General features: G+C 48.9%; 1 protein-coding gene across 3 annotated transcripts in view; it reads left to right on the top strand.

Moving 5' to 3' along the window:
* LOC140350954 (endothelial PAS domain-containing protein 1-like) overlaps positions 1-13884 on the top strand; it is a 123941-nt gene extending 110057 nt beyond the window's left edge. The window contains exons 12-16 of one of the 3 annotated variants that reach the window (XM_072436556.1): positions 5732-6201; positions 6636-6732; positions 6811-6904; positions 6973-7122; positions 13699-13884. In XM_072436556.1, coding sequence (XP_072292657.1) covers positions 5732-6201; positions 6636-6732; positions 6811-6904; positions 6973-7122; positions 13699-13853 — 966 coding nt within the window. In that variant the 3' untranslated portion in view covers positions 13854-13884. The remainder of the gene's footprint in view (positions 1-5731; positions 6202-6635; positions 6733-6810; positions 6905-6972; positions 7123-13698) is intronic. The other 2 variants (XM_072436558.1, XM_072436557.1) reach the window with 2 other exon arrangements.
* The last annotated feature ends 477 nt before the right edge of the window (positions 13885-14361 follow it).

Here is a 14361-nt window from a genome sequence, read left to right on the forward strand (position 1 = left end):
AGCAGACTGTTGGAGAGGATGTGGCAGCAGGAGGCAGACTGTTGGAGAGGATGTGGCGGCAGGAGAAAGACTGTTGGAGAGGATGTGGCAGCAGGAGACAGACTGTTGGAGAGGATGTGGCAACAGGAGACAGACTGTTGGAGAGGATGTGGCGGCAGGAGACAGACTGTTGGAGAGGATGTGGCAGCAGGATACAGACTGTTGGAGAGGATGTGGCAGCAGGAGACAGACTGTTGGAGAGGATGTGGCAGCAGGAAGCAGACTGTTGGAGAGGATGTGGCAGCAGGAGGCAGACTGCTGGAGAGGATGTGACAGCAGGAAGCAGACTGTTGGAGAGGATGTGGCAGCAGGAGACAGACTGTTGGAGAGGATGTGGCAGCAGGAGGCAGACTGTTGGAGAGGATGTGGCAGCAGGAGACAGACTGTTGGAGAGGATGTGGCAGCAGGAAGCAGACTGTTGGAGTGGATGTGGCAGCAGGAGACAGACTGTTGGAGAGGATGTGGCGGCAGGAGGCAGACTGCTGGAGAGGATGTGACAGCAGGAAGCAGACTGTTGGAGAGGATGTGGCAGCAGGAGACAGACTGTTGGAGAGGATGTGGCGGCAGGAGGCAGACTGCTGGAGAGGATGTGGCAGCAGGAAGCAGACTGTTGGAGAGGATGTGGCAGCGGGAGACAGACTGTTGGAGATGATGTGGCAGCAGGAGACAGACTGTTGGAGAGGATGTGGCAGCAGGAGACAGACTGTTGAAGAGGATGTGGCAGCAGGAGACAAACCACTATCATGTGTTTGGGGATTGTCCTGTTGTTCACAAGTTTAGACTGAGATCAACAAAGTTGCACAGACAATTTAGGACATCATCATCCACTGGACCTCGTGACTCTGTATTTGGGCCTCAGGACTCTGTATTTGGGCCTCAGGACTCTGTATTTGGGCCTCAGGACTCAATAAAAAATAAAATAATAAAAAAAAACTGTTAATATTGTTAAATAAACTCAATGTATATTCATGGCAAAATAAAGAAGATTGAAAAATAAAACCATACGTCTGAACATACATACACTATATGCCATACTGCGGAATGTTATGGTGAAAAGAAAAATGTTTCTATGGAAAAAGTGTCGAAGTTTAGTCTATACAGACTGCGAGAGGCGAAGATCGTTCAAGTTCTTTATTTGATGAAAACATGGAAAAACAGGCAAAACAGCGGCGTGTTGTTCGTCTTGCAGCTGAGATTCGACTCTTCACAAGATTTAGCTGTGTTTTATAAAGCTGTTGCTTGGGTCTGATAAACATGGCCTGACCTTCGCTATGACGTCCGCTCTAAGATTATTTACACGAGTCCACAGTTAATCAGAAAATACACAGAATAGTTAAAATACACAGAATAGTTCATTGTGACCCATATGCAGCAAGATCGTCTTGACTCATGATAAATAGGACACAGACATGACAATAATTTGATCAATATCCACAATTCCCCCTTTTGATCACATTCCCATGTGATCACACTAAAGAGGCGCCAGACGCAACCTCACAAAATAACAGAACGTAACCTCCCAAAAACATATTAAATGTTTAAAAATCAAACCATTATATAATCAAGCAAATCCTTAAAATAACTCATTTAGTAAAAATTGATGTGAGACAAGGAGCATCCCCAGTTATTGTAAACACATGGTGGGATGTAGTAATCAGATTAGTCAGATTCTGGAAAAAGTATAGGAGTCTTGTCACTATCGAGTTAGAGTCGTGTTTTGCAGAGTAATAGCGTGTGTAATCAGGGTCAAAAGATGAGCAGGTTGTCTAGTAAGAGCAGATGCAATCAAGCGTTCTATACGTGATCTAAGACAGCACAGAATCCAATCATAATCAATACACAGGCAATAACAATAATATTGGTGAAAAACAGAAACAGTGCCAGCCCAAGGCCCAAAGATGTGGTATAACCAGGGAGACCACAAGGGGCAAGGGTGGTGGTAGATGATTCTGGCTTGACATGGGTTGACTCATATTCATCATTTGAGGTCTTTGAAATTGTCCAGGTTGGTTTGGGGCCATTTGGCATTGACCTCTTTGTGTTTGCCCTATGGGGCAGTCTCGAGCCCAATGTCCAGTTCCAAAGCAGTTTAAGCACTGATCAGGAGTCACGCTGAACCTGTTTTGTCCTCTTCCAGCTCCTACCCCACGTCCTCTTCCATTAGAGAATGTATTACGTTCACGTCCTTGATTGTAGATGATTTCTGAAGCAGGTGTGTTGTTCTTTGGTCCTGTGGCGGATGGGATTGCCTGTGGTTGTGTCATAGTGGGTTGTACTTGTCCCAGGACCATTTTACCCGCCATAGCAATCAGTTGGGCACTGTCTGACACTGGATTCTCTTCTGTTGCCACAGTCATTACCTTGGCAGACTTATGTTCTTTCTTTTTATCATTCACCTCTTCTTGGACCTTTTTGAGTTGTAACTTGATCGTTGTCATTTCCATTTTTTCCATATCCTCATTCCGTCCCTTTCTTTCCTTCAAGTACTTAGCAACGTGATATTGGCAATTGGCATCAAACTCCTTTTCTGTCTTGGAGTAAAGACCAACAACATCAGCCAACTGATCCTGGACCCCTTTAGGTAGTCCTTTCACCAGAGTAGAAAAGAACATGAGAGTGTTGCCAGTACCAGGTTGTATGGGCTCTCCAGTTGCATCATGGAACTGTGCTTTAGCTCTTTGCTTATATGCAAAGTAGTCTTCATCATGTTTCATTTCCAGAGCCAACAGTGCGTCAGGAAGGCAGGTGGGATACATTCCTTTAAGTACCTGAGTTAACTGAGCCTTTATGGTGTAAATGATGTGGATGCTCTAACTGGAGCATGAATCTGTTTGGATACTTCAGAACGGATCCTGGCCGCCGTATTCTCATCTGTTGCTCTTATAAGAATTGTAGACACATCTTCCCCGCAAAGTGTTTCTCCCGCTGTATTCGTGGTCAATGCTCTGAGGAAGGCCGGTGCACCTTGTGTCAGTTCGGGCAGTTTTAACATCAGCCCTTCTAGATCTTTCAATGCGAATGGTTGGTACACTCCTTGGTTACTTGCAGTCATTCTGAGAGGTGCAATGAGAGGAGGAGCTTCTTCAGTGCTAGAAACCTCATCATCTTCTTTCTTGGTACCCTTGTCCACGGGGAGCGGGTGAAGTTCTCCACTCAGGAAAGCGTCATCGTATCCATGCTCATCCACCATTCCTGTGAATGCTCCCACCACATATTGATTTGGTGTTGACACAAATGGGTCTAAACCCGTTTTCTTCTGTTGCTCCACTCCTCTTTGAATGTGGAGTTTCTGCTGTGCTTGCTTCTGACTTTTAGCTTCTATTAGCCCAGTTCCTAGGACTATTTCCCCCTTTTGTCCAAGTTTTTTTTCTTTTTGTTTCCTGCGTAGCTCAGCCGCCACTTCCCGTTCCTTTTCTTCCAGTAGTTGTTGTAATCTTCTTTCTTCATCTGTGTCTGAAGCCACTTCAGGTGGTGACCATACATTGGTGGCAAGTTGTTCTTTTTGAGCCACTGTTTGCTCGAGCATGAATTTGGAGATGTGATTTTGGCTGGAAACCAATGTTGTCAGAGCTAACACCTGTTCCTTCAAATCCTGCATCTGTCTTTGTTCTTGAGTGGGTTCTGACGGAACCATAGTCAGAGTACCCGAGACTACAGCATGTTTCGTTGGCAGCAGTGGTTTGGTTCTGGTTGTACCTTTTATCAGAGATGAATCCATGGATGAGCACTGCAGGGGAGGAGCCGCTGGAGTAGAAGTGTGGGGAGCTGTTTTTTCTTGTTCCGTTTCTGTCCTCATTTTCTTCAGTTCTTTCGCTAGTTCTGCATATGCGCTATGATGTTCGTTTCCAAAGAAGGGGCACTTGAGTTCTCCTCTGGCCAGAGGGGGGGCGCTATAGCTGTGACGTCGGCCTCGTACCCCAGTCTGCTCGCTCTCTTCATCTGTGCTAGAGCCTCCATCTTTGTTTCTGTTATTAACTCCGTAGGATGTACCCGAGTGAAGAAATCCAGGTTCATGTTTCCTCTTTCCTTCTCTCATTGGCAAGATGGTACTTGGTTGATGCTCTTTTGGTTTCAATACCAGAATATTGGCCAGAAATCGTCCCTCTCTTCTGGTTTCAATGTCTTTCGCTATTTTGTATAACTTTTCTGAAAACCTTAAATTATCTTCATGCTCCTTCAATTTCTTCTCATCAATCATTTTTCCTTTCATTGTCCAACTTGGGTTTGTTTTGTAATGGATCACCTTGCCTTTATGAAATTCCATAATACGACTCCATTGTTCTTCTGTGGGAGCCACTGCTTCATTACCATAACGAATCAATCTTTTCTCTGCATATTTTTTGAAAAGATTCTTCATTTGTGTAGTCTGCTTCTTTTCTTCCTTCAGGTGTTGTTCATTTGTGTGGATTGTCTTTTCGAGATCCTTTAAAAAATCATTCATTTTGAATGGAATATGGTCCATTTTTCCTTCTTTTTTTCCTTTCTTTGTTTTTGTTATTCGTTCCAAAAGGGATGCGCTTATCGCCTCTGTTTTTGTTTCATTTTGTTTTTTCTGATTGTTCCAGGTCAGGCCAACTGATTGTAGTACTTTTACACGTCCCACGTGTTTTGGAGTCCAACTCCTCTTTAAATCAGTCCAACTGATTGTCTAAACTAATGAGCTAACATTCACTAAATTCATACTTGTGCAATGTGGAAAATTTAGATCAAGTTTTGGCAAACTTCAACAATTTAGCATTTTCAATGTGCAGATTTTCGTGATAAATACAAGAGGTTTCTCCCTTACTTTTGTTGAATGTCCCAGTCACAACAGTCAACAGTCAAAAATAAACTGGCAATTGACTCCTCTTGTCTCTCTCTCGTCTCCTCTTGTCTCTCTCTCGGCTCGGTGTCCTTGTTTTCCCATCATTCCCATCATTCCCAGCTGAACCGTTACTGGACGCTCTGCATCGTCAGCCGACATCCAGAAGAGAATCGTTTAGAGCAAAATTCAGATGTTTCCTTTCCAAGCACGATGAGAGACCCGCATCCTCCACTAATTCTGTCGAAGTTTAGTCTATACAGACTGCGAGAGGCGAGGATCGTTCTCAAGTTCTTTATTTGATGAAAACATGGAAAAACAGGCAAAACAGCAGCGTGTTGTTCGTCTTGCAGCTGAGATTCAACTCTTCACAAGATTTAGCTGTGTTTTATAAAGCTGTTGCTTGGGTCTGATAAACATGGCCTGACCTTCACTATGACGTCCGCTCTAAGATTGTTTAGACTAGTCCACAGATGATCAGAAAATACACAGAATATTTAAAATACACAGAATAGTTCATTGTGACCCATATGCAGCAAGATCGTCTTGACTCATGATAAATAGGACACAGACATGACAATAATTTGATCAATATCCATACAAGCAGGAGGAGCCCCTTCAGGTATGAGTTAGGTTTGTGGAGATGCAAGCCCACTCACCGGTTTTTAAATTTGTTTAAGTGCAATAAAAACTTTCAAAATAAAACATTCTTCTAGGGCTTTGATAACAGTAGAGTTTAGGAGGTTTTACTGCACTAAAACACTGTCCAATTTACTCTTTTTCTGGCATTCTTTTTTCAAATTACACTGAACTTCTAACTTATTTGTAGTCATCCCACCTTTTGGTCATAAGACAAAGCAAGTGTTTGAGTCCGAGTGTGTGTGTGCGCAGAGGGACCTGAGCGACCTGGACCTGGAGACCCTGGCCCCGTACATCCCCATGGACGGGGAGGACTTCCAGCTGATGCCTATCCTGCCTGAGCCTGACGGGTGCAGCACGGTGCCCCGGCCCGCCCTCACCCAGCCAAGCTTCAGTGACATCACCAGTCTCTTCCAGCCCCTGACCGCCAGAGCCCCGCCCCAGAACCACTACCGACCCTCGCCGGCCCCCTCTGCGTCTGTGTCCTGGGCTGCGGGTGAGAAGAGAGGGCCGCCTTGCCAGGAGACTGCAGAGTCCCGAGCCAGGGCCTACATGCTGGGCCACGTGCCGTCCTCGCACTACCAGACGCCCCCCTGTGCTGTCCCGCTGTCCTCTTTGGGGGGGCGACAGAACCTGCAGTGGCCCCCTGACCCGCTGTTGACGTACACGCACCGGGCCTCACCACAGCAGGGCAGTAACGGACCGCCGCACATGCTCAGAAGGTCAGTCACCAGCTAAACCTAAAAACAAACCATAGAAACTGTTAGAATTGAGGTTAATCATAGTTATTCATCCATTGTTCACTTTGATTTGGATGACTTGCCTGTAGTACATGTTAACGACCACTTGAGGGTTGAAGTCAGAAGCTTTTCCAGTAAACACAGACCGATGATAAGACATTATTATAATTCATATTTGGAAAACTTACAAATAAGATTCACATGTGTATCTGTGCTTTTATTAAGTCGAATGAGAAGAGCTAGCACAACCTTGTGGCTAACAGCTTGAATGTTTGATAGTGTTGGTTTAACCTGCAGTCTCTGTGAGAAAGACCTGACACCACTTCACAAAGTGCTATCATCGCGTATTGAATTGAACAATAGACATATCCTATCCAAACAGCAGCATATACTGTATTATGTCGTCTTTTGTGCAGGGCCAGTGACAGTTTTGGAAGAGCCTACAAAGACCTGTGTCCAGTCCCAATGCCCACGATCAACAGCAGCAAGCGCCTCTACACGCAGATGGATGTGGTCAGTGCTTTACTCCTCTTAGTACACCGTGTTGTGTTGTCCCTGTGGTGTTCACATATGTCCTGTCTGCTGTGTCAGTGTGAGGGTGAGCCCTCTGAGGGGACATGGAAGAGGATGAGAGGGGAGCTGAGCGGGGCCCTGGACCGCTCCCTGAGTGCTGGCTCTCTCACAGGTAACAGCACAAACACAGTCGGCCTCACTCTCACTACTGAAGCAGCCTGCCTGATCTGTGTCTGTCAGAACCAGGGCTGGGATGGAGAGCTTCAGAGAGCCGGCCCCACAGTGGAGGCTCCATACAGCAGCACCGGAAGTCCCAGTACCCCGGGAGTACAGCCAATGTGCACAAGAGCTCCCACTACGACTACAGCAGGACGGATAACAAGGCTGAAGGTGGGCCACAAACAGACAAACTAACCAGACGACAAACCTTATTTAAATCAATGGATTGAAGATTTAATCATGCAATGTTTTTATTTGTAAAATTCTCAAAATTGTACAGATTTGAGACATATGAATATAGAGCCAGATTTGACTTTCTAAAAGTTAATTTCTGCCTCAAATCAAATCTATTACAACTGTATGCTTACATAATCCTGTCAGGGCTATCTAGCTTTTGTTTATTTCCCTCTTCTGCAAGTAGATGGAGCGCTAACATAAATCCTGATTAGTCTGACTGAGAGAAAGTCATAATATGGTTTTCAGTGCAAACATTTTGTAAAACATGAGATGCCAAAGCAAAGGGACAAGAACAGGTTTAAAGGCAACAATGAAAGACCCTCGCCCCCTGACAAGAGTCATGACCTCACCTTCATGTTCAGTGTGGTGTGGAGGTTAAAGGTTGAATGGACGATTTTTTGGCCCAAATCTGAGTCTCATTTCCTCGTGGCGTGGACGGCCAATTAGTCCTGCCACGTGTCAATCATAGGACGCACTTACTGCTCACCTGCAGAGCCTCGTTCACCTGCAGAGCTTCGTTCACCTGCAGAGCCTGGTTCACCTGCAGAGCCTCGTTCACCTGCAGAGCCTCGTTCACCTGCAGAGCCTCGTTCACCTGCAGAGCTTCGTTCACCTGCAGAGCCTCTTTCACCTGCAGAGCCTCGTTCACCTGCAGAGCCTCGTTCACCTGCAGAGCCTCGTTCACCTGCAGAGCCTCGTTCACCTGCAGAGCCTGGCTCACCTGCAGAGCCTCGTTCACCTGCAGAGCCTCGTTCACCTGCAGAGCCTCGTTCACCTGCAGAGCCTCTTTCACCTGCAGAGCCTCGTTCACCTGCAGAGCCTCGTTCACCTGCAGAGCCTCGTCGGCTCGTCCCCAGGAGAGCAGCATGTTTCCCTGTGTCTAAGTGCATTGATCTATCATAATATAGTTCCCTCAGTGACGGGACAAAATGAAGACGGAGAAAGACAGTTCGAGCTCAGAAGAGACGGAAATCTACGGGAGACGAGAGATGATGCGATCCGTCCTAATAAACAAACGCACGTGTGTGTTGTATCAGTCCACACGGGGGAGTGGCATGTGCACGGGGGAGTGGCATGAGCACGGGGGAGTGGCATGAGCACGGGGGAGTGGCATGTGCACGGGGGAGGAGCATGAGCACGGGGGAGTGGCATGAGCACGGGGGAGTGGCATGTACACGGGGGAGTGGCATGTGCACGGGGGAGTGGCACGAGCACGGGGGAGTGGCATGAGCACGGGGGAGTGGCATGTGCACGGGGGAGTGGCATGAGCACGGGGGAGTGGCATGAGCACGGGGGAGTGGCACGAGCACGGGGGAGTGGCATGAGCACGGGGGAGTGGCATGAGCACGGGGGAGTGGCACGAGCACGGGGGAGTGGCATGTGCACGGGGGAGTGGCATGAGCACTTCCGCCTGAGTTCTCAAATCGGTAAAAAATGGTCCATTGCACCTTTAAGTGTGCCTAATTCCAACCGTTTATGACAAAGTCAATTCTTTCACCACATTCAATTTTTTTGTTAACAATACCCATGTATGTCAATGGCAAATGTTTGATATTGCCATGGTATGGGTCCTTTTTTGGCCGGATTCAAGTATTCAAGGGGGCGCTGTAGAGCCTTTGTGAATGATAAATAGCAGTGAGGAAAGTAAGTATTTGAACGCCCTGGTTGTGATGGGGTGGACAGGGGTCTTTATGCAGCTAACCAGCTGCTGCTCATTTAGATGAATAAGTGGAGCAGAGGTGGACTTTATAAAGACAGACTAACAGGGCTTTGAGAGACCGAATCCTTGCTGATTGGCACCTACGATAAAAATGTCAGAACCCTCCATAATTTCTAAGTGGGAGAACTGCAAATTTGCAGGGGTGTTCTTTCCTCAAAAGATATTGTATATCATTACATTTAGCTCATCATTTTATACAAAACGTATAGTAATGCCAGAAAATAGGACATCTCATACCAGAGAAACAAAAGTTTTAACACTGAAAAAATAGCAGTTTTGTTAAAGAGCTTGCCACGCCCACATTTGGAATTGTATCAAATGTGGGCGTCCCACAATGGCCGACTCCCTGTGGGGTTTAGGGCGGGGTCTTATCATCATTTTTTACTTGTCCTGACATGAGGTATGTTTGTACCAAGTTTCATAAGTCTACAATGAAAAAGGCCCATCATTTCCATCAAGTATTTTAAAATTCGAGGTCATTTGAAACATGCATTTTTTAAAAAGATAAAAAACACAACTTGAAATTTTGTTTTTCTTATTAGCCCTCGCCGGGGTACGAGCCACCGCCAAGAGCCTCTCATCCTAATCATAAAAGAAACTTTTATTATTTAACTTTAATTATTTTTCTTCTATTTTCACTACTACAACAGTTCTCTAACGTTGACAGGTTATTACAGATGAGATGAGAGGGCCATCATTTTTACATGTCCTAACATGATATATATTTTTGGACAGTTTCACATTCTTTTTCTGAGCTCTAATTGGCCCCATGTTGATCCTGTGCGGATGGCGCAGCTGAAGGCTGCCTCAGAGTTTTGGTGCTATTTGTTTTGTCTGTTTTTGGGCGTAAATTGTGTCAGCGTTCTCTTACACCCGTGAAGAGCTCTTATCAAATCAAATCAAATCAATTTATTTTTGTAAGGCCCAAAATCACAACAACAGTTGCCTCTGAGGGCCACAGGGAGAAATGAATCAACAATGTCTGTGGTGGCGAGGGACGATGTCCCAGGGTCCTCTGTCCTTAGACTCTCCTTCTCGGCCAGGAAAAACTACAAAAAAAACCTCTTTGGGAAAAAAGCGTAGAAACCTGGAGGAGTTCCAGTGAAGGAGAGATCCGACTCTCACAGACGGACAGACGGACACGAGGAGACTGGAGCTGGACCCACTCTTCAGGCAGATGAGGGACCGACTGAGTCGAGCTGGACCCACTCTTCAGGCAGATCTTATCCATCAGGACCACAACTTCTACGGACCTAGATCCAGTTTTTTAGCATCTGCTGCAGAATTTGCTCGTCTTTTGGCTGAAAGTGTGAGACGCCGCAGAAGAGGAAGGCGCGCTCATGCGGCTGTGGAAGCAAGGCACACAAACGCCCTTACCTGGGATTTTCTTCTCCAACGTGAACTCATTACCCAACAAACTAGACCTTTCTTCATCTCCTGTTTTGTGCTACACGGAGACGTGGCTCAGCGAGACCATCCCAGACTGCGCTGTGGAGCTGGAGAGATTCCAGCTGCTCCGAGCTGACTGGCTGAGAGATCCATCCATCCATTTTCTTCCGCTTTATCCGGTGCCGGGTCGCAGGGGCAGCAGTCTAAGCAGGGACTCTCCCAGACTTTCTCCTCCCCAGACACTTCCTCCAACTCCTCTGGGGGGATCCCGAGGCGTTCCCAGGCCAGCCGAGAGACATAGTCCCTCCAGTGTGTCCTGGGTCTTCCCCAGGGGCCTCTTCCCGGTGGAACATGCCCGGAACCCACCTGGAGAGGGCAAGACACCTTTTTCCGGTTGAGAACCGTGGCCTCAGATTTGGAACTGATTCTCATCCCAGACACTTCACACTCGGCTCAAACCGTCCCAGTGCATGTTGCAGGTCCGGGTTTGATGGAGCCATCAGGACAACATTGTCTGCAAACAGCAGAGATGAGATCCTGTGGTCCCTAAACCGGACACCCTCCGACCCCTGACCACACCCTCCGACCCCTGACCACACCCTCCGACCCCTGACCACACCCTCCGACCCCTGACCACACCCTCCGACCCCTGACTGCGCCTAGAAATTCTGTCCATTCAAACTATGAACAGAACCGGTGACAAAGCGCAGCCCTGAGGAGTCCAACATGCACTGGGAACAGGTCTGACTTACTGCCGGCAATGCGAACACAGCTCCTGCTCCGGTCATACAGGGACGGGACAGCCCTGAGCAAAGGGCCCCGGACCCCGTACTCCCGGAGCACCCCCCAAGGGACACCCCGAGGGACACGGTCGAAAGCCTTCTCCAGATCCACAAAGCACATGTGGACTGGTTGGGCAAACTCCCATGAACCCTCGAGCACCCGATGGAGGGTATAGAGCTGGTCCAGTGTTCCACGACCGGGACGAAAACCACTCTGCTCCTCCTGAATCTGAGGTTCAACTATCGGTCGGATTCTCCTCTCCAGGACCTGGAATAGACCTTATGGGAGGCTGAGGAGTGTGATCCCTCTGTAGTTGGAACAAACCCTCCGGTCCCCCTTCTTGAACAGAGGAACCACCACCCCGGTCTGCCAGTCCAGAGGCACGGTCCCCGACCGTCAAGCCATGTTGCAGAGACGTGTCACATCCCGCCGAGCGTGAACATGCAGGAGAAACAGCGCGCTCGCGGACCAGTTCTGAGTGTGGAGCGGACCTTCCCGGACTCCTTGTGCATTATCCTGGGCGATTTTAACAAGGGGAATCCCAGCCACAATACATACATACTCATACAATCGATGCTGTGAGGACAGCATTAAACCATCACACACCAAAGTCACCTTCAACAACGACAAACTCTGGTTCACACTTACACTGAGGCTGAGGCAGAAGGAGGCGGAGCACAGGGGCGGAGCTAGAGAGCTACAAAGACTTAGCAGAGAGGTGTCCAGAGCTAGATCTCAGTACAACACGTGTCTGAAGCAGCAGTTCTCCAACAACAATAACCCCGCCTCTGTGTGGAGTGGCCCCGCCTCTGTGTGGCGTGGCCCCGCCTCTATGTGGAGTGGCCCCGCCTCTGTGTGGAGTGGCCCCGCCTCTGTGTGGAGTGGCCCCGCCTCTGTGTGGAGTGGGCCCGCCTCTGTGTGGAGTGGCCCCGCCTCTGTGTGGAGTGGCCCCGCCTCTGTGTGGAGTGGGCCCGCCTCTGTGTGGAGTGGCCCCGCCTCTGTGTGGAGTGGCCCCGCCTCTGTGTGGAGTGGCCCCGCCTCTGTGTGGAGTGGCCCCGCCTCTGTGTGGAGTGGCCCCGCCTCTGTGTGGAGTGGGCCCGCCTCTGTGTGGAGTGGGCCCGCCTCTGTGTGGAGTGGCCCCGCCTCTGTGTGGAGTGGCCCCGCCTCTGTGTGGAGTGGCCCCGCCTCTGTGTGGAGTGGGCTCGGGCTTCTCACAAACTACACGCCCAGAATCCCCCCCTTCTGCAGACAACCAAAAACAGGCACAGCAACTCTGCTCCTTCTACTGCAGATTTGACACCCCCTCCCCCACTGTGGCCACCTCTGCCAACCCCGGTTCCCCCCAAGTCCTTCACCTCCCCCCTGCTGGACCCCCTGCAGTTCGCCTACAGAGCCAACAGATCTGTGGACGACACCATCAACTTGGCTCTCCACTTCACCTGCAGCACCTGGACTCCCCGGGAACCTACACCAGGATCCTGTTTGTGGACTTCAGCTCTGCATCAACACCACCTCCTGCTCTGCTCCAGGACAAGCTCTCCCAGCTCAACGTACCCGACTCCACCTGCAGGTGGAGCACTGACTCCACTCCACCTGCAGGGGGAGCACCGACTTCCTGACGGATCAGAGACAGTGCGTGCGGCTGGGGAAGACAGCACAGGAGCTCCACAGGGCTGTGTACTTTCTCCCCTGCTCTTCTCCCTGTACACAAACTGCTGCACCTCCAGCCACGACTCCGTAAAACTGATCAAGTTTGCGGACGACACCACCCTCATCACCATGACGAAACCATCACCAGGACCTCAAGTGGGAGGAGCCACCATCAGCGCCTCATCAAGAAGGTCCAGCTGAGGATGTACTTCCTGCAGCAGCTGAGGAAAGACAAACTGCCAGAGGAGATGATGGTGCAGTTCTACACGACCATCATTGAGTCCATCCTCACCTCCTCCATCACCTCCTCCATCACTGTGTGGTACGCTGGAGCCACAGCCAGGAACAAACAGAGACTACAGCGCCCTCGGATGAGAAGGTGATCAGCTGCAGACTTCTATCTCTGCAGGACCTGTACGTCTCCAGAACTCTGGGACGAGCAGGTCAGATCACAGCCGACTCTTCTCACCCTGGACACGGACTATTTGAGCCACTCCCCTCAGGCAGGAGGCCACTCCCCTCAGGCAGGAGGCCACTCCCCTCAGGCAAGGGGCCACTCCCCTCAGGCAGGAGGCCACTCCCCTCAGGCAGGAGGCCACTCCCCTCAGGCAGGAGGCCACTCCCCTCAGGCTGGAGGCTACAGTCCATTCGGACCAGAACCTTCCGCCACAAGAACAGTTTCTTTCCCTCTGCCGTTGGACTCATGAACACTTCTCACTTTAACCATAATTTAATCACTCTCTGCACTGTTCATTTTCTGCACTACAACTGTAAATTTGTGTACATATTAAGCCTATTTTTTTTTTTTTTTTCTAATCTTCTTTTTTGTTAAATTTGATAGATTCTGATTCTGATTTTGAAGGTGGCTTCCTGGATTCTACTTTTGGCATGTTCACTCACTGAGATGATAACAATGCAGAATATGTGTCCATGAGATGATGTTTTTGAAATGGGTTTGATTCTTGCAGGTATCGCCACGCGTCTGCTGGGTCGCTCCTTTGACTCCGCCTGCCTGCCCGAGCTGACCCGCTACGACTGCGAGGTGAACGTGCCACTCCAGGGAAACCTGCACCTGCTGCAGGGCTGCGACCTGCTGCGAGCCCTGGACCAGGCCAACCCCTAGAGGCCCCGCCCCGCTGGACACTCACCGAGCTCCATCACAGCCTCATATTCACACAGCTTAACCGTGTGAACATGGCACCATGTGACTGTGTTCTGTCTGGTGATCCATCATGTCATGTGGGTCATCCATAAATCTTATAAGACGAAACAAATGGTGCAGTGGACCCGGCTTTCCTCTACAGCGCATACCACAGGAAGAGGCAGTGCACCAACAGAGGGCGCCAATGCTCCCGACACAGCAAAGAGTCCACTGCAGAAAGGCATTTGTACGTTCAGAAAAATGAGCGCAGAATATTCAGTAGTTTCTACTAGTTTGGATTTATTTAGCTGAGAAAAGTGTGTTAATTTCCTACATTTGGAAGAAGTAAGTGAAATATTCTTCCCCCGATGCATCATTTTTAAAGAAAACCTAATCTTTTGTCTTCTATATAGTTCTAAACCACGACACCCGTGGGTCATTATGACATCTTAAATTGTAATATTTATCTAAAACAAGTCCAAAGAACCGC

Source organism: Eucyclogobius newberryi, unplaced genomic scaffold (assembly GCF_026437365.1).
Source record: "Eucyclogobius newberryi isolate DKJ021-1_F unplaced genomic scaffold, fEucNew1.0.hap1 SCAF_8, whole genome shotgun sequence".
Taxonomy (NCBI): Eukaryota; Metazoa; Chordata; class Actinopteri; order Gobiiformes; family Gobiidae; genus Eucyclogobius; species Eucyclogobius newberryi.